This window comes from Lepidothrix coronata, unplaced genomic scaffold (genome assembly GCF_001604755.1).
Source record: "Lepidothrix coronata isolate B3197 unplaced genomic scaffold, Lepidothrix_coronata-1.0 Scaffold31, whole genome shotgun sequence".
In the NCBI taxonomy this organism is placed as follows: Eukaryota; Metazoa; Chordata; class Aves; order Passeriformes; family Pipridae; genus Lepidothrix; species Lepidothrix coronata.
Window position 1 is genome coordinate 3,471,652 of NW_016690211.1, and position 20,053 is coordinate 3,491,704.

General features: G+C 37.1%; 1 protein-coding gene across 1 annotated transcript in view; it reads right to left on the reverse strand.

Moving 5' to 3' along the window:
• Positions 1-1,720: 1,720 nt before the first annotated feature.
• The window catches only part of EMB (embigin), a 29,532-nt gene continuing 11,199 nt past the window's right edge, over positions 1,721-20,053 (reverse strand). Inside the window, exons 3-10 of the mRNA XM_017811317.1 lie at positions 18,590-18,679; positions 16,360-16,531; positions 15,111-15,199; positions 11,513-11,637; positions 10,269-10,551; positions 9,449-9,479; positions 7,484-7,542; positions 1,721-5,956 (exon numbers count right to left, since the gene is read on the reverse strand). Of these exons, the coding sequence (XP_017666806.1) occupies positions 7,500-7,542; positions 9,449-9,479; positions 10,269-10,551; positions 11,513-11,637; positions 15,111-15,199; positions 16,360-16,531; positions 18,590-18,679 (833 nt within the window). The 3' untranslated portion in view covers positions 1,721-5,956; positions 7,484-7,499. The remainder of the gene's footprint in view (positions 5,957-7,483; positions 7,543-9,448; positions 9,480-10,268; positions 10,552-11,512; positions 11,638-15,110; positions 15,200-16,359; positions 16,532-18,589; positions 18,680-20,053) is intronic.

Below are 20,053 nucleotides of genomic sequence, written 5' to 3' on the forward strand. Positions count from 1 at the left end.
AGGGCTCCGCGGGCAGACACCGGTTCGTCCCTGACCTGCAAACCACGGTGAGAAAGTGACACCTTCTGTTCAAAGGAAAGACTTGCACAACCCGCAAACATTCCTGTAGCTTGGTAGTGCAGGGTTGGCGAGAGATCATTATTGTCTCTCCTGCAGTCTCTGTTTGCTTTTAAAATATTGATAGCTAATTGCTTTCTACCGATATTATTGAACCTCCTAATGCAGGGAATCATAATGCTGTACTGCTGATGGCCACTGATGTTTTAGAATTGGGCTGAACTAAATAAATAAATTCCTGAAAAAGCGAAAAACACCTTTTTCCCCCGACTATCTTTTAAGCCTAATGAATATTCACTTTAAAGCTAATGAATATTCATTACATGAGGGAACAGAGAGAATAAAGATCTCTAGAGATGCATGGTAATGGTATCATCGTTACTTTGTCCTTATGCTACGTGGCAGGCACAGAAGTGCTCAGTGTGATACAGACTGAACTTCTCATGCAGTGTGGAGTTCCATAGATTGTGACACAGGTGCCAAACTCGAGCACACAATTTCTTTCACAGTCTGAAAATGAATGGACGGGTTAGGTTTCTGAGTGTCTGAAGCATTCCAGGATTACCTAGTTAATGTATACTTTATATTTTTCTTTTTGAATTTGCTGAATTTGCTAGAAATTTTTAGAAAGCCACTGTAAGATATCCTTGACTGAAATGTTACTTATCATCAGTATAGGCACTGATGAATAGAATGGGTGGTAAGACCACAGGGAATTGAGTGCCACAGGTTTTGTTGGTTGACTCAGCTCTGTCAGTTCTGTACTTCTAGATCAACTGAGAGTTTATGAACTGCTATAATGGAAAAATACTACTCTCTTAAATATAACCTGGCACTTAATTACTCAGTCAAGTGGTTTTAGAATACTTGACCTGATGTGGTAATAGAAAGAGGGAAATGATATAAATTCTCCTATTCCTCTCTTTTGGAAGAACTCCAAACTTCTATCTCCCTCTGCTATTACTCTTTCTTTTCTATATGCTGACTTTTAAATGGCTATGGTACATTAAAAAAAAAAAGAGAAGGATTTGGTATTACATGGAGCTTCACTCTTTCTCTTATTGCAATAACTTGTCCACCAAGTTGGTCCTGTCTGCACGTGCTACATCTGCTTAGGATGTGACCATTTATTGGTAGCAGTTAGCTGTAGTCTGTCATATTTTTGTCCAGACTGGTCCTTTTGTACAACAAATTCCAAGTGGCAGTGGTACCCTGTCCTCTTCCAAAGGCCTGCCTGCCTGGTAACTGTCCTGTGCTGGGGGAACCAGATGCTCACAAACATTCAAAACAACTGCCAAAAGAGGGACCAAATATACACTTGCTGCTGTGCACTTTAATTAATCTCATCTGAACTCTTCTGGCAAAGAGAGCAATCAGCAAGGATGTGTTACTTAACACAGCAGAAGAAACATAATATGTACTAACAAAATGTCATTATGCCTTTATGGTCACAGAAGACAGCAACCTCATGAAATAGCCCTAGGTCTTTCTTCAAATTATAAATACAAGGAATTTTCATCCAGAAACTTACAGATCTAAGTAAAAACAGCTGGGTAATCAAGCAAATGAGCAGTGTGGGTCTAAAATAAAATATAAGGGTATGGACAAAAAAAAAAAAAAAAAAGAGGGATTTTGTTTCTTTAAGACACCAGGCTTAAGTTTACTCTTACTTTATGGTTAAATTTATTGAAATTATTTCTAAGTACAGTATTATCAATTCACACTACTTTAAGTACTGTCCTCATTATCTGATATACATCAAACATAAAGAGGCTATTTCCATTTGCTTAAACAATACAGTAAAACAGCTCAGTGAGCAGAAAATATAAAATCAGAATGTAAAATACGGCAAGTGTGAAAAAAACATTAGGCTTAGTAATCTTTCACTAGAAAAACAGATTTTGCTGTCAAGTTTCAGAGTAAACTTTTAACAACACGTTGCACAAGAGAAAAAATTAACTACAGTGAACAAATATCTTCCTTTAAGGCACTTTTACATAACTTTTAATGTCAATTTGAAAATAATTCAGCAAGTCAGTTGACAGAAATATTACACTAGTAATAAAAAAAGAACAGAAATCTTTCTTTGGTTAAACGTAAGGCTGAATACAAAAATAAATCAGATGAAGTTCCTGTATTGAAGAAAATACTTTTGGCTATGAAAGAACAAACAACTACAAAAGTAAACTCAGTCACCAACAGTAAATTTTGACAAATCAAGACTTTCAGTAACAAACTCTAAAGTTCAGAACTTGGGTTATTCGTTCATAAAGAATTATAAATGAACGTTCTGGTATAATGAAGTAACAAGACTAACTGCTTTAAACTACTGGAGAAACACTTGCTAAGCATACAACTTATAATGCTCTTACAGAGACATCTCATTTGGCTTTGTGTTTTCACACGTCCTAGTGCTCAGCAATGGCAGATTGCTTTCACTTACTGCACAGAACTTCCTACACAAATACCGAGTGGCACAGCTGAAAAAAGGTTTCTCTTACAGATTTGCACTTGGTCTTTTTTATCTGTGTATAATTGCAAGTCATCTCAGCTACTGCAGTCTGTCCCTCAGAAGCCCTATTTAGTGCTCCTATGCGGCTCCTTTCCGTGTCCCTACACCATTCTCAACCACTTTCTTCCTCACTATTTTCACTTTCCTGTTTTTGAGGAGCTTCATACTAGAACTGAATCATGATGTGGCTGTGGTCAGACAGCACGTGCTGGGTAGCTCAACACTTAAGAGACCACTCAAACTCCCCTACTGAAGACACCCATCAGTTTAATCTTCCTTGCTCAACAGTCACCACTGAAAAGTTCTGAGACAGAATTTAAAGGCAGAATATAACCCTCACTTGCTTTGGCTGAAAAAAAGAGGCATATGGATGATGATTTTAGTAGCAACATCAATTATGATGTTGTTTCCTCTCTGTCTGCCAGGACTGCATGTATCAAATGACCTACAGGTGATCAATTATGCTGACCTACTGCACAGTAATTCTTAGGTCTCCATACTAAAGAAATATTCATACACTTCTATCTGAACCCACAGTTTGAAAACTGCTGTAATATTTGTCCATCTTCACTAGGAATTTGGTCTTGCAGCTGCTTGGGTCTACTTTGGATCTAAGGACAAGAAGAATTTGCAGTGAAGCAGTTTGAACCACTAGGAAACAGACCTTCAGGATTCTGTTGCAGACTTCAACCTTATCCTCTTAAGAAATGGGTAAGGCTTTTGTTGTTATGAAAAGCTGTAAGATATCCCCTCTTGCAAAAAAAGATGGATTTGATCTTGGAAGACAAGATCTGCCAAACAAATTTAATAGTTACTCAGTCTATCCACGTAAGTCAATTATTAATGTTTGTTATTAAAAGTAATTCAGTGGATCCTTGTACTTAGTTGTAACTGCTTTTGAAGGAAATATCTTCAAAATTGTTTTAGCTCTCATTTGGTATCATTTGGCTTGAAGGAAGTGAAAAAAGAAAATCACTGCCTAGAGCTTTGGGTTTTTTTAAGCTGCCAAATTTTTGCTCCATTGAAGGCTATGTCTGCAAAATTCAACAGATCATAAAAAGAATGTTTTTAACATATACCATACACATTTCTCTAAAGATAAATTTCAAGACTTCCAGAGCTCCCTGAGATTTCTGGACCAAAACCAGTAGGGCTTATGCCTTTGAATTTCACCATTAATTACGCCAATTATTTAATATTTTTCAACTAGTATTATTTGTTATTTTCCTCTGTAAGACAGCCCAAGAAAGTTTAAACCTAGGCAAACATACATGGAACAAAACCGCTCACCAAGATGAAAAAAAAATTACCTGCAAACCTAACAGTAAGCACCAATCCCTTGCAGACATGGCAAGCAGAACATGCTAGAGGCAGGTCAAGACAGAACTACTGGTTCAGTAGCCAATTTGACCAAACTAGTATCAATCCTGATAGATCTATGACATGCTGCTTCTAAAATCCATGCTTAACCCCGGGTCTCCCTGCCTTCAGTGCAGCCTTACTTGCTAATACCAAAAACCCATCTATTCATGTGACTTCCCTATGTTAACCATGACTTCATACCAGAATTTCAAGATCAGGTAGGAATGTTAAGTGAAGGCAGAAAGATGTTGTTACTATTTTTGATTGAGAGATGGGCTTTTTTCTAGACAGACTCATTTGAGCTTCATTTTCAATTGCAAAATATATTAGTGCTGTTTTATTCAGAATCTAATTCTTGGATCTGTAAGATTAATTTTTTTATTGCTGGACTTCCTATAAGAAACAACTTTCTACAAACCTAAAATGTGTCAAACAATATATAGAAGTAAACCTTTTAAAGCGGGAAACATTTACTTGCTGCAACAAAAATGCTGTTATATCAATGACAAATTCATACAAAAACTGTAAATGCATTCCTGGTTTTATAGTGCATAGAAACTCCATGGCAAAATACAATAAACACAGTATCTAAGCAAGGGAAATCTTTACCGGTGTTCATGTCTTACAATCACCTAATGCTTATATACTTCTCACTGTTGTTTATTTCAACTTTAACTTGTAGTTCTTGAAGCTGGAAAATGAAATATGAAAAGGAAAATCACATAGATCAGACTGGATTTTGTCTCCCATCTGTAACAAAACAGTCAGTGCTACGCTTTTTTTCAAACGTGTGAAACAAAAAAAAGGAAGGTAATTAAATCTATTTTATCTCTTCATTGTGTTCATTTATGTTCAAAGAAAAATGACCAATACAAAGAAATACTATTTAGATGGTTTTTTCCTTTTACTTTCTTAGCGAGTCTGCAAATGCTGCCTGTTTTTTCCTTATGTTTTCATTGGGAAAAGAAATTTTCCTGAAGGCTTTACTTTTCCCCCCTCAAAATTCAAGTTTCACTTATTTTTCTTCTGGATTAACAAGCAAAAGCAACTAAAGCAGCAAACTGTTTTCCCTATTAGCTGAATACTTTTCAATTGCTGGATGCATAATGTATTATGGCAACTCACTCTTCTAAAGCAATATCATAAGTCATTAACAGTAGTGGTAAAATTTTTGTGTAAGAGAACTAGTGGTATTCATGTTGCTTTATTCTACTATCCTGAAAATTTTAGCGACTCAAGACCCTTCCTGTGCTTTGCAAGGAGTTTAAAGAACAACACAGTTTGCTGAAAAAAGCAGAAGTACCAACTAGACAGTGTTCTGTATAAATTATAATCACAAAAATGGTTTTGCAGCCCCAGACAGTGCAAGCATAAGGAATTATTGCAGTTATAGTCTGAAAAAGTACTGTATCCCCGTTACTTCTTTCATCTACTCAAATATCTGATCTGTACAGTATTTAAGTGTGTAGCCTATTATGAAGTACAGTATAGCAGCATTCAGAATGAGGCTAAGAATGAAGACATTTTACTGTTCAGAGTAAATTGCAACTATTAATGTTTCATTTAAACCGCGATAAAGATTTCCCTATCACCATTTCTTTGGTGAAAATGGCTGTGTCACGTTTGCTTCATCAGCAAGTAAAAGGCATTTTCTTTTGTGGAAACACGTTTTTAGTCTTACATGTCCAGCTTTATAAAACACACTCTTATAACTAACCATTCAGTCAGTGAATGTAAGGTTAGTTCCAGTTTAAGACATAAAATCAAACAGATCAGTCATAAACTAACAGAAAATCTAATCACAAAAAACACCTGCTAGTAGTAAAAAGACAAACGTTACAGACAGCAAAAGTCTAAATGCAATACAGCAGATTATCATCTCTAAAAAATGAGCAGTTTCACAGCATCTTTTTTCTCATAAACATAGAGGACTTTACTTAGAAACACAGTGAATGTTTAAAATGCATAGCTGCATACATCTTCTGTAGCTTTGTAACAATTTCCACTTCTGTTGGCTTAAGTCTCCTGTAATAAAAAAGAATAAACACATCGCATTATAACAGGAATTCTACTATTTTTCTGCTTAGTATTTTCCCATATTTATTTGAAAATAAACTTCATTCTGCTCCTCTCCCCACCCCACCAGTGAGGAGGCTGGGGTGGGTAAAAGGAGTTGGGACACAGCCAGAGTAGCTGACTCCAGCTGACCACAGGGATATTCCGTCCCATATGGCATCATTTTCAGCATATAAAGCTGGGGGAGGAAGGAGAAGGAGGAGGGCACATTCAGAGTGATGGTATTTGTCCTCCCAATTAACTCAAGTAGCAATTATGCATGGTGGAGCATGATGGAGCCCTGCTTACCCAGAGATAGCTGAACACCTGCCTGCCCTTGGGAAATAGTGAATGAATCCTTTGTTCTGCTTGTGTGTGCAGCTTCTGCTTTCCCTATTAAGCTGTCTATATTACAGCCCACGCAGTCACTCACGTTTACTCATCTGATTCTCTCCCCCATCCCATCAGAGAGCAAAAGTGGCTGCATGAGGCGGAGTTGCCAGATGGGGCTAAACCTGAACACTTAGGGAACATAAGTCAGAGGAATCAAAAGTGAAATACCATGCAGGAAACCTAGGAGACAATATAATCTTGGAACGTAATTTTCTGGTTTCCTGATTCATTACTATTTTACATGAGCTTTACCTGACATTTCTCTTTCTGTTCTTTAAAACAAAGGGTATGGGAACAACCTTTATTCAGGTAGATGGCTTGCAATGAGGATAAACAGCATCAGCACTGATTGTGATTTTGTGAATGCAAAGTCATTCACAACTGTCATCTACAGATGAGAGTTTGAGGTGCCAGATGCAGAGGGGAAATAGAGTGTGTAGGATTGGTCCTCAACTGACAGACCATCCTTTGACAAGCATTTCCAGCTGGCATAAGTAAAAGCAGCCTATAATCGGACTGTAAACAGGGTAGAGAATCAGGAAGTTCATTACATAGCTTGCACAGGGCTACATACCCTCTGCTTCCTTATTCTACCACTAATCCTTTTGAGTCACCATCTATTAAACTCTGTCTTTTTTCCTAGACTGCTCTAACCCTTGTTTCATCTCTCCAGTACTGTCACATTCCCTGCTTGCTATCACATTTGGATCCTTCCTCCATAAACTCACTCAACATCCGAAATACAGTCTGAAAGAGCAGGATTTTGAATACAGTAGCAATTCTTATGCATCTCAGCACCTATCCTGGGCATTCACAGGACTGTTTCACGATCAGGAGCCAAGCAGTTAAGCTGGTTAACCTAGGTCCCATTTTAAAAACTGTATGGGTTAACAGAACTATTAAATCACAATGACAACAGAATAGAGTTAAAAGGATTTGGACTTGCTTTGTTGCTTGACTGTATGTTGTTTCACCCAAACAATGGTTCAACTACTATATTGCTACCACATAAAAAACAGATTGGGATGGCACAGCGGACTTCTTTGTCCTAGTATTAGGCTGCTCAACAGAAAAGTAAACTCTGGTCTCTGTTTCAACTCTTACCTTTTCAGGAACTGGATTAAATTTTTCTGTGGCTAGCACTACTGCCTTCACCTGATTTACTAGAAGAAAAAGAGGTTGAATTCCAAAACTCAACTTTAAGTGTAAGATACCACAATTATTCCAGTCCCACAACCCAACCAGAATACATCTCAAATGTGTTAGATTTTCTCTTTTGGCATATGAAGAAAAAAAGATTAGAAGAAATTAAGCAACCAAAATAGTGACTCTTGAAGTCCTTCAATCAAGTAGTAAAGACTCAACTCAGTCGCTCCCAAAAATCCCACAGAACTCTGGGCAAAAGTTAGAACAGTAATAGCACTCCCAAATGATTCCTACAATATCACTTCATTCAATATAAAGAATTTGTACTCAAAATGAATACTCAAACAATATACAAGCAGTAAATATATAGCTAAATATTCTCAGAACATGGAATGAAACCAACATATGATTACTCCTTCCAGAGTAATTTCACCTAGTATATGGTGTGGATCACAATCTAAGACTTAAGAATTCTCTTGCTAAAAAAATTTTGTGAATCACTAGGCTCCCACCTAAATATATAGTTGGATGTGACATTAAAATTATAGCCTCATCAACCAAGTTCAGGTGTATTAGTCATCCCACACATAACAGAAATGTTCCTCTGGAGCCATTTTCCCTGGTACACAAATCTATATTCTAAACAGCCAATAGCTGAAGTAACATTCAGTTCTTGAAATCAGAGAAGAACAGAGTTAAATAAATATTCCTCATATGTTTTTATCTAAGATAGAATTCCACAATAAAGATTAAGCAGAACCGCATCCCACAAGCATAAAAACATTATTTTAGTGCACTAGTCTACATTACAATCCTACAATACAGTTTCAGAGGGTTTACAAGAAGAAGGGCTGTGCATAAGGACAATCATTCAATTTTCAAACCAAACATATCCCCAAACACTGAGCCAAGCAATAGCATACTGTATTCCCAAGACATACTGCCACTTTGTACTATAATTGAGTTAGAGCTTTAGATATGTTCAGATAAGGGCAAAAGCACCAAAACATATTTTCAGCTTGTGCTGGCAAAAGCAATGAGAAAGTGAATACAACACAGGGAAACAAAGGTCGCTGCAGAAAAAAATTCAAGGAGGGAGGGAAAGACAGCTGCTCAGAAGAAAAAAAGGAGATAAACACAGGAGAGAAGCAGCTCTAGGGAGAAAAGCCAGAATAGACTGAACAGACCTAAAAAGAAGAACTGTTAGGAGACTTTCCTCTTGTTTTATGGTGTAACCAGGCCAGACGAGGCAACTGAGCTTCAGAAGATGGGCAGAAAGTACAGCATGTTTTAGCAAGCAAGCCTATAGGCATGCATCATCCTAAGGATGGGGGAGTCAGCATGGGAGCACAGACTCTCAAGCAGCAGAACAGCAGCCCAAGTGCCTACACTTGCTCCTTTGTTTCCAGCAGTGCAGATGGTCCTGTGCCCAGAGAGCCCAAGTTATCAGTCCCCCTGAGCGGTTGGACTTAACCATCAAAACAGCCAACAAGGGCAGCTCCCAGCACCCCAGCAACTACAAGCCTTCCTAGGGGAGTCAGGGCTTCGACCAAGTGAAAGTGAGAGAAATGTATGTTAGTATGGACAAATATACATTTTAAAAAAATTCTAAGCCTCTTCTGGAAAGTTACCACCCAAAAGTTATTTCCTTGCAAGTTACAGTCATAACGAGGACACATGGTGCTCTCAATAAAAAAAAAGAAAAAAAGAAAAAGAGAAATAGCTTAATCTCAAAATCAAGTGCCAGGTAGAAAATAGAGCTCTGCTCACTTTGGAACTAGAAGTCTTGAGGAAAATAATAAACTGTACCTCCACATTCATCATCATCCCTTACCAACTAGTCAACAACAAGGTAAAACTCTCTACATCAATAATACACAAAAGAAAAAATATTTAACTCCAGTATAGAAATTCTTTACTTACAGTTTCTCAGTTTGGTCACATGCCTTTCCACCTTCAGCAGAAGAGAAAAAAAAAGGATTAAAATCTCAATTTAATAAACAATAGAAAAATTCCAATTTTGTGTATTGTTTACTCATTTTTTAATCAAAACAAAACCTTGTTTTTTCATTTTCCTACTTTTCTTAGATTTGTAATTCAAATTATCTTGTTACTCTAGTCAATGAAATTACCTCCAAATTTTTCAAAAAGCTTATTTTGATAAAGTTTTAATACAAAATATGTTATATACATAGGTTTATACATTTCTGTATTATAAAATACTGATACATGCACGTATGCATTGAAACACATATATACAAAGACTTTACATATATACAATTTCTCTTTCATCTTGCACATCTAGTTCTGTTCACCCCTAGTTTGCCTTAGGTTCAGCAACCAGTTTTATTGTATTCTGGTTTAATGCCTTTTTCCTTCTTACTCCATTTCTCTAAACAGATTTCTCCCTTCAAAGCTCTTATGAGTTGCTTCCATTCCTAAGCGTCCCCCAAAAAAGTACAGCCTCTAAATTCCCTTGTATTCCAAGGAAAAAAAATCAGCACTAAATCAAACCCTTTATGGGAAAATGTTGCTTACTGAATGCAGTTTGCATTTGATTCAGGACTCATGGAAGAGATTTAAATATCTAAAATAATGTGGTGTTCTAGAAGAAAGTATTTTATCAGAAAGAAATGATGTAAAATTCACATTAAACTTCATATATGAAGTGCTGTGGGTCATACCTCTGATTGCACTTTCAATGGAAAGCTAGAAATCGTTAAAAAAACCCCAAACAACTTACCTGTACATTTTCCTTTCTTTTTCGAATACAACTCATAAAGGATAATGGTAGTTACCAAAATAATAACTTCAGCCACAATTGCTATGAAGGGTTTGAGAGGTGCCATGAGGGACAGAACTTTAAGTTGCATCTTCCCTTCACTTTTCCCTAATTCGAAAACAGCTTCACACCAATATACACCAGCATCTTCCTTGGTGAGCTTGAGTATCCTCAGACGGGTTACATTGGCAGACAGTCTAGAAATTAGGTACTTGTCTGTCCACAAAGATTCATTAATGATAACCTGAAAATAAAAAGACATTACAAGTCTTATTAATGTAACAAGTGCTTAATCAAATTGCATCATTGACAATAGTTCTATAAAGAGATGTAAAATGGGTGAGGAACGAGTGGCATTTGTGACACATGATTACTCCACCTCCAAGGGAAGGATTTATCTTAGGTGGCCACCCTGGTTCCCTTTGGATTCAAAGGAAATATGAACTTTCAGTGGGTTAGTTGTCTGACCTTTTTTATTTCAGGTCAGCTAAAAAGGTACCTTTGGCTCTATTGACTCTCTGATGACAAAGGTATCCTCAGGTGCCAGGATCTAATGCACAGCTTTCACCACAGCACAAAGCATAAACTTTCATGGGCACTGAAGTGTGAACACTGGGAAACATCCTGACAGTCTTACAAGTCAGTGCTATTCTCCAGCAGTATAATGAAAATAAATCTATTTAACTCCTCTCAAGAGCCCTCAGAAAAGGGCTAAAACACAGTGGCTATACTTCCCAGAGAGATCATAGGCCAGGAAACAGAATTACTTGTCCCTGAAGGAGGAAAAGAAGGAACATATTCGTGTCCTCCCTCAGTCCTACAAGATCTTACAAGTCTTTGACAGTGTGTCCCACTGTAAGATTTTTTTGTATCAAATGGCAAGATTTGAGGAATATAGCCAGCATAAATACAGCAAAACCAACTCTCTCAAGACTCACCTTATCTGTTTTACTCTTACATGGTCTACAGGAGTATGGCAGGGACTTTTTGGAAAAGAAACAACATACGAACCAGGAAAAAAAAAATCTACATCCCAGTAACAATGATTACTTCTAAATACCACATGTATTTTTTCCACATACAGAGTTAACTTTAAAGTTAATGGAAATGCAATTTGTAAAGCCTCCAATCAAGAGCCATCGTACTTTATGAATTGTCTGTACTTTGCCACACTGTTTTGCTTGGCCAACAGATGGAGACCTTACCGGCTTACTTCCGCTCATCATATACCAGGTCCAAGTCATGGGATTAGAGTCACTTTTACAAACCATTACAGCTGTATCTTTTTCATAAGTGATTATAGGTTTTTCTCTTGCTTCAATTTTCGGTACTAAGAACAAGAAGGAAAAGTTCACCAAGTGAGAGATACAGGTTTGAATAAGTGTTACAAAAAGAATATATTCAGGTATGTATTTATAGTAGTCTATTCACTTCTCTTTCACTTAAACACACATGATTCTATCATTCATGACATGATGTAAATGAGGAGTCATTTCATGCTGATATTTCATATACAGAACTTGTAAAGAAGACTATCAGAACCCTTTTCTCAGTTGCTGTGCAATCTTAAAAGTTGCCAATTAATACCAAAGGCTAAGTGATAATCAGACTGTGATTTCTACCCTTGCCCATTTCCTCTTTCCCTTCCTTGATATCTGTAAACTATATGCTTCAGTTTTAGTACGCTAGAAACAAACATAGAATTTTCCTGCAGTTTCACTCAATCTGCAGAAACTGATAGAAGTCTATTCCAGCCACAGTGCGACTACATAATGGTATCTGGCAACCTGTGCATGCAGAGAACTTTTCCAAAATTAAGACAAAACTGCAAATTGTAGATCTGTAGTTACAAATATTTACTGAGCTGAAGCAATGACTTTTGGATGCACAACAATAAATAGGATTTTTGGTCTTATCTTGCTGAGGACAGAATACAGCCAACAAGAAACAAGACATCAGTTTAACTTCAGAGCTACCTGCCCAAGCCACTTGAACTGCAGGTATCCCACAAGCTTTCAAAAGCCCAGAAAGGCTGTTGAATGTATTGAGGCTATCTAACAGATACTGTTAGAGCTTAGCAATTACATCACGCTAGAGTATGTATTTCCCCTTCCCCCGCCTTTCCCTCCCTATTAGGATGTTCACCAACATGTTTTCCTTAGATCCAATTATTTTAAATTTTTCTTAAAGTTTCACTGCTCTACTTCGTACATGCAGATCCAGTACATACTTAAAATTATACTGATTACACTAAACAGGCCAAGTACTTGCTTGCAGCAATTATGATGAACTTGATACAAACTAAGATTGTTCTTGTTCCCCCCCTTCTTGACTAACCAAGTACAAACTATTTTTCCCAAAAAAGTTGACTTCTCATGTGTATTCAAACTTCAGAGCTTCCAATCCAGAAACATAAAACCAATTTGTTGATAAGAACAATTGCTTTCAGCCTCATTTGCTGCACCATACATCAGTCCAGCCTCATTACTAATGAAGTCTTCTCACTCCATGTGCATGTATTATCATTCAACACTACCCTTATGAGTACTGGTGGAGTATGTTCACTGCTGTGAGTAAGAGGGATGACCTCACTAATAACTGCTGCCACCTCTGAAATTTAGAGAAGACAAAAGGAGGTTGGGGTAAACAAAAAAAGGAACAAGAGGAAACAAACAAAAAACACATATACTACCCAGCACAACAAGCTTATGTGATAGTCAAAAAGATTCAGCCATGCTGATCAGTGGCAAAGCACAGCTATAGGTATTACCAGGAATACATGTGAACACATTAGCCACAATTAAGGATATGAATATCCACCATGAGTTCTGTGATCTGGCTCTGTAACAGCTGCTAATTTCTGAATGTGCAGAAAGAAACAATCTACTCTGTCCCAGGCATTTTTCCAAGCAGATCATACCAGATTTGGTGACAAAACACTTCTGCTGCACCGACAAAAATCAACTGTTGAAGAGACAGACAGCTGTTAGTTAGCACCAGCATTTACACCACTGAGATTTCCATACTGTTTTAAAGACCAGAGCTATTTCATAGTGCATGTTCCTCAACAGCTGCTTAAGGATCCCCAAACACAAATTAATCTATTCTACCCTTTTATAAGCTCGCAACACTTCTCAACACTAAAATACCCATGAATGTTTTCTGTGTTTAATAATTTGAACTTCCTTTAAATATCTCATTGTCTGCAGACATGAGTAAAAACCTAACTCCACAAAACCTGCAGGGTTACACCAGGCCAGGAAGCAGGGGGAAAGGAGAGGTAACACATCCAATCATGCCAAACTGCCTAGTGGAAGAGCTATAGCAGTTAGTTACAGCAGTGATGACTTTAGCCACTGAGCTTATACCAACACATTACTCATCTTTCAGTTTCAGAACTGTTCTTCCTGCATTATTGACTGGAAGATTGAAGGACTTCTCTTTCCCATTTCCTTCACTCTTGCACAATCATAAAAGTGTCAAGCCAGTACTTTTTATGGCATCAGAAGTGGTGGCATTCAACCATTGTGAAGCAATTCTTCCATCTTCTTACAATAAATCAACCAGTCTTATGCACTGTTCAGGAAAAGACGACTTCCCCATTGAGCCATTGCTGCCCTTACTGAACTAGATATTGTATACTTTCAAAAAAAAAAAAAAAAAGGTCTCCTTGGACTTTTTTCAATCGAAACAGACATGGTTAGCTACTCAACTAAACCTTACCCACATACTGACAGGAAAAATACATAATCATTTTCAGACATTAAAAGGCTTGAATAAACTACAATTTTGCCTTCATTCAGTATTGCAAGCTAGTCTCCACTGGCAGAAGGTCTGAAAGCAGGTGTCAACACTAAAGATTTGAACACACATGAGGTTTGCTCAAGTCATATTACCAGATATCCCACTGAACAAAGGCAGCTTGCAGCACTAAGAATCAGTAAGCCCTGCTAGTTATTTCAGCTGAGGTTAGGATATTGATTGATGAGTCGGGGTTTCTCAGAGCCTGTGCTCAGGGAAAAATCTCTCAGGTACGAGCCTGTACATCCCTCACAGATTAAATGCTTCCCTTGCTCTTTGCAAAATTTGGGTAGTGGGAATAGAGAAGGGAATAACTCTCTCGTGAGAGTTATTCACCATAAAAGCAGCGTGTACTAGTTTCATTTCCACATATCTTCCATTCACCTACTACTGTCAGGGATAACATTACTGGAGAAGAGAACACAGAACAGAAGAAAGGGCACACATACTGCCCAATGAAGCACCTAATTCGTGTGAGTGCTATTCTTAGAGAGAATAAAACATGCACTAAAACAGTAATTTAGTGTTTAAGAAATACAACTGAAATTTTAAAAAAATCTGCCTCTATTCTACCAATCTCTGCTTCACATTTAACACCAAATCTCAGACCAAACTTTCAAGATACTGGCTCTGCTTTTGGAAGAATTTATCTGAGACACCATCCTTTATTCCCATTCCCCAGAAAGTGAAGAGTATTCACTCAGGCTCCAGGGATGGAGAGGGAAAAGGGGATCAGTTACTCATTAAGGGAAAAAAAAACAGACCTGTATGTTCTTTTGGTTGTTAGAAAATTTTTTTAAAGAGGTTTTTAGCTTTTGTCTTCCTTCCATGCTACAGAAGTGACTTTGAAAGTAATTCTCACTTAGCTTGACCTTATTAGTCGTTACTTCTCAAAATAAGTTCCAATTTCCATACTATCTAGAAGCCATATTAATACAAGTTTGTAGTGGTCAGGTGAAACAAAAGTTTAAAAATCAATACAAATTAATTAAATAAAATTACCATGTAAATAAAACGTAGCACTGATTTCTTTGTCGCCTTTCAGAATACAGCTGTAACTTCCCATCGTACTGCTATCCACTATCACCAACCTTAAAAAAGAAAAAAAAAAAAATCACCCATTTGCTTTTTGCATGTATTTTCTTTTGTCTTACAACTATGAGTGACTGCTAATTAACACTCTAAAGAAAACAGTAAGGATTAGTAGCAGAGAATATACATCACAAACACTAGGATTCAGGTTTAGTGCAGTGCAGAAACAGAACGACATTTTTAAGAAAACAGCAGACCACAAGAACATAAATACTATTTTCACTCTTCATGGTCATAGAAGGCCAAAACATCTTTAAGCAGTATGATCTATATGTTACCAAATCAGAAACAAGTTCACCATGTCAACTATCTAGCATATCCTAAGTAGAACTTTAGGAAGAACAAACCATGGAAGTAATCTACTCTGAAACCAGTCAGTTCAACACAAAAAAGGAGTTCTGAAGAGCTTCCAGCATCTTCTCCACTGGCAAACTATACATTTCACTGGCACTTTGAAAAAGACCTGCATGGCTGTGCTTGTGTATATGTATATCAGAAAAGCGACAATCACATTGTCATATTTTCTATCACAGAAATTTTATAAAAGTATTATTGCTGTCAAGAAACCTAAGCTATACAGAAATGAACTGGAGACCACCTGGTTAAAAATGTGTAAACGACCGAATTTTAAAGAACAACAGCAAATTATATTAATTGTAGAAAGGTTTCTATAACATTTGAGTTTCTGTAGAGGTTTGAAAGAGTTAAGAAAACCTTCAAAACATCTTTAGTGTAAAGCTGATTTCTTCTCTGTTTTTCTAATTATGAAGGAAAAGAAACTAGCCATTGATGCTTTCCAGACTTCTGCAAAGCAGCAAGGAGGTGGAAAAGACAAATGTCAAAAAAGAGAAACTGCTAAAATACCTCAATCTCAGACTGATATTACTACTTTACTTACTGAACAGAACTACTCAACCTCAAAGAACTGTGTCCTTATTTTTGTTCTTTTCTTGCATTATGTTCTTTTTCTTGGTTTTTTTTTTCCCAGCACTAGAGGAAGAACTACCTGCACCCTTTCTCCTTTCCTGTAGCTTCAATATGATGATTAATCTTTGCATTTGGCTCTTTTCCAATATATACGTAACTAGTATTGGGCAGTGTATATACATGTGATAACTCTTTAGAGCCTGCAAGTCACACTGTCAAGAATGCTACTTACTTGATGCTCCAGCTGTTCTCAGTTTTACTGGTGTGACTGATTGTTTCATTCCCCCTTTTCCAAGTCACTTGAGGACTTTTTAAATGAGAATTTGGATCTAATTTGCATGAAAGTTCAACTGTAGTTGCATTGGCCAAACTGATATTTCTTTCCAGCAAAGTACCAGGAGGACCTAGAAGAAGTTTAAAAAATTTTTACTGAAAAAACAGATTTCTTCATGCTTGGGGAAGAAGAGATTGGAAGATTGTGTTTGCATATGCAGGATTACAGCTGAATACAGAGCACTACTCATACTTTACAGGGTAAAAAAAACACCTGCAATGTACCTCAGTAATGTTCTTAAGCCCTGTTATGATACACAAGCATTACAAAAATAACACACTCCATTTTGTAGGTAAACTTCCTAGTTTACCTACAAAGGGGTCTATTATAGAAACATAGATACTCATTTCACTGAAAGCAAGGCAGACTCATGCATTTACATTATTTAATCCAAACAAAAAATATTAAGTACACAGTAAGTATATAGAAACTGATATTAATGTCAAGAAGAGTAAGCTATAAATATCTCTAATGCTCTGGATTTTAGACAGTTGCAGATTTTTATGCTATTGAGATCACAGCCATATCCTAATTCTAGGGAAGTTGTTGATAAAGTCCACATCCCTAACATTGGTGGATCACAGCTGGATCCGGTCTTTCACACTACATATACTCCAGCTGAAATCAAATCATCTTCAAACCAATCTATGGCTGCCTTTGCCTTCCTGACGAGTCAGTAGAATTACAATGTGAAAATATTCCAATACAGTAGAAAAGCATGATAGGTTTTTGCTTTTAACAAGGTTCACACATATCCAAAAAGTAGGCTTTACACAGCAAGTATCTTCTGACCCATAGAAACAGCCTTTTATAAGAAAACACGTTAAACATTGTACCTATTAGCAATGACATTTTATTCCATAATTGGCCTTTTCTTTCATGTCTTCTAGATACAACTGTGGTTAGTCCATCTGAATTCTTCATGAGAATTTATTCCAAGCATCACCCCAATCTTAGACAAGCACTGCAGTACTTGATAGTCAAAAGAGTGCAGCTGTATTTCACAGCTTGCATTCTTTCCAAGAGAAAAGGAAGCTTTAAAATACAGCTCACTGTCTTGGTAACGCAAGTCATACCTAGTCAACAGCAAGGCTTGGAAGTAGAAGCACCAGATACTTCCCAGTACAGAATATAAGTCAACTTTAGTGGGTCTGGCAGAGAAATTTACAACCTGAAGAACAGCATGTCCAGAACTTCAAGTCCCAGTCAAAATATTTCAGATCTGCTGAACTGGAAATTAACTTAGAAATGCAACACCTCAGCCTTTCATAGCAGAGCAAAGTCAGTTATTGAAACATTTATCAGAGTGATTACACAATGAGTCAAGCATAACTCTGCTTGTTGAGGTTGTTTATAATCAAATTTTACAAATGGAACTGGTTTCACAGCAGAAAAAGCCTTACAGTCAGATTACACTGGCTAAAATAGAATCTGTACCTTTTGAGATTATTTTAAAGTTAAAGCCACCCTTTAAATTAATAGAACAAGGAAACGCTATGATATTGAAGATTAACCACTAGCAAGACTGACATTTGGGGCAACCCTGTACCAGGAGTGCATGTACCATAACAGGAAACGGACACTACCTTAACTTTCCTGCCAGAAGAAAATACAGCATAAATGCTGCACAATTATATCCTTAAAATATCATGCCAGTACTTTGCAAACCTTCGAGAGATTTCAGTTTTTCCAGATGCCCAAAAAATTAATTAGAAAATATTATTTGGCAACTGGAAACTTTACATCTTCTTTAGGAATGGATTTAATCTTACCTTTTCCCCATGCCTTAACTCCTGCAACGCTGCTAAGCTAACACCTGTACCCTAGCTTACATGGTCTCTCCAAGTGGATTCACTAGCGCAAAAGAACTGTTACTTCAATTGATTTGGAGGAGGAGATAGATATGAATTGTTTTTACTTGCAGTTTTAATAATGAATGTAATTCTCTACTGGAAAATATTTGTTAGAACACAATAGTCAATGGTAGCATAAACTTATTTTTATTTTTTTACTGAGCTCATCACATGCTCACTCTGAGCATCTTCACTCCTACAACTCATATGAAAGATTATCTGTAAGCACAGGCATTGGATATAAAATAACGGAAGACAAAAAATAACACACTCACCAGGTAGAAGTATCTCAAACTGCAGAAAAGAGCCATTAGAGTGGTGCTCCTTGCTTGGCTTCTTGAGATTTTGTGTGGTAAGATCTGGACCTAACAAGGTTTGGGGCAAAGCAAAGTAATATATTATTCTATGTAAGTAATCACACAGCAGCATGTCAATAAGGTAGTGCAACCATTACTTATAGCAATCTTAGGGGGGGGGAAATAATAATCTTGCCAAATGCTGACTACTACAGAGATTCTATTATATACCTTGTGTGTTAACAGTCAGAATCTTAAAGCAGCAGTGTTGTGGGGTTGCTGTTATAGCAATTATGCTATGCTAGAAGATGGTTTCCAGCTTTTATTTAATGCTCTAATTGTGAACATCAATACTCTAAAAACGTCATCACTGTTCCACAGCCTGATTCAAAAAGTCACTTATATATTACATATGGATCCTAGAACCATACAGGACTACATCCATGTTTTTATAGTTCCTGAAAAAGCAGTAAGCTTTAGAAAAATAAAGAAACAGAGGGACAGAACACGGCCATTCCCAAAGCCACTACAATTTTATCATACAGCCAGAAAGTCTAAGCAAGAACACCACTAGAATATGTGATCCACTAGAACATAGAGATCCTCACTGCTCCACAAAACTTCTATTGTCCTATCCAGGAAATGCGCTTCCACATAAGAAGAATATCAATATCAATCATCATGTGCCAGATTAAAAACTACTCCTTTTGTGAGGAAAACCTACATTTAAAAGGTTTACTATGTTCTGCAAAATCCCTTTTCAGAAGGACTATGGATCACATACTCTGCAGAGAGTATGCGATCCTTTATAAAGCCCTACAAAGCTTAGCTTGATACAGCAACTGTAAGCACAAACAGTCTGTTCCCATCACTTGTTCACACGCTCAGTGCATTTCAAGAACTGAAAAAAGCAAATTAATAAACTACAGCTCTAAGAGTTGTAGACCAACTACAATAATCTACAATACACCTACCCCTACTAGACACACTAAATGTTTTAAGCCACATCTTACATGCTGGAAAATAATTTCTCAGATATTTCATAATGCATTGCAGAAATACATGAATAGTAATTACTGCCTAATCATACAGCATTGTAAGAGAAAATTATTCTAGATTTTGTAGAAGGAAAGGGGCTTCATAATCTCTCCTGTCCTAGTTAGGACAGCTGAGTTCATCATGGTATGGGTGTAACCCAAAACTGTGTATTCTATAGCCTTCCATGCCATTTCCCAGAAACTGTTGTCAATAGACTATTAGCACCTCTGCCCATAAAAAGCCTGACTCCTCAGGCTATAAACTAGGTGTTAAGAGGCCTGTGAGATAAGAGGATGCTCTTACCTTTTATGGCAATAGACTATTCGCACCCTCTGCCCATAAGAGCCTGACTCCTCAGGCTATAAACTAGGTGTTAAGAGGCCTGTGAGATAGGAGGATGCTCTT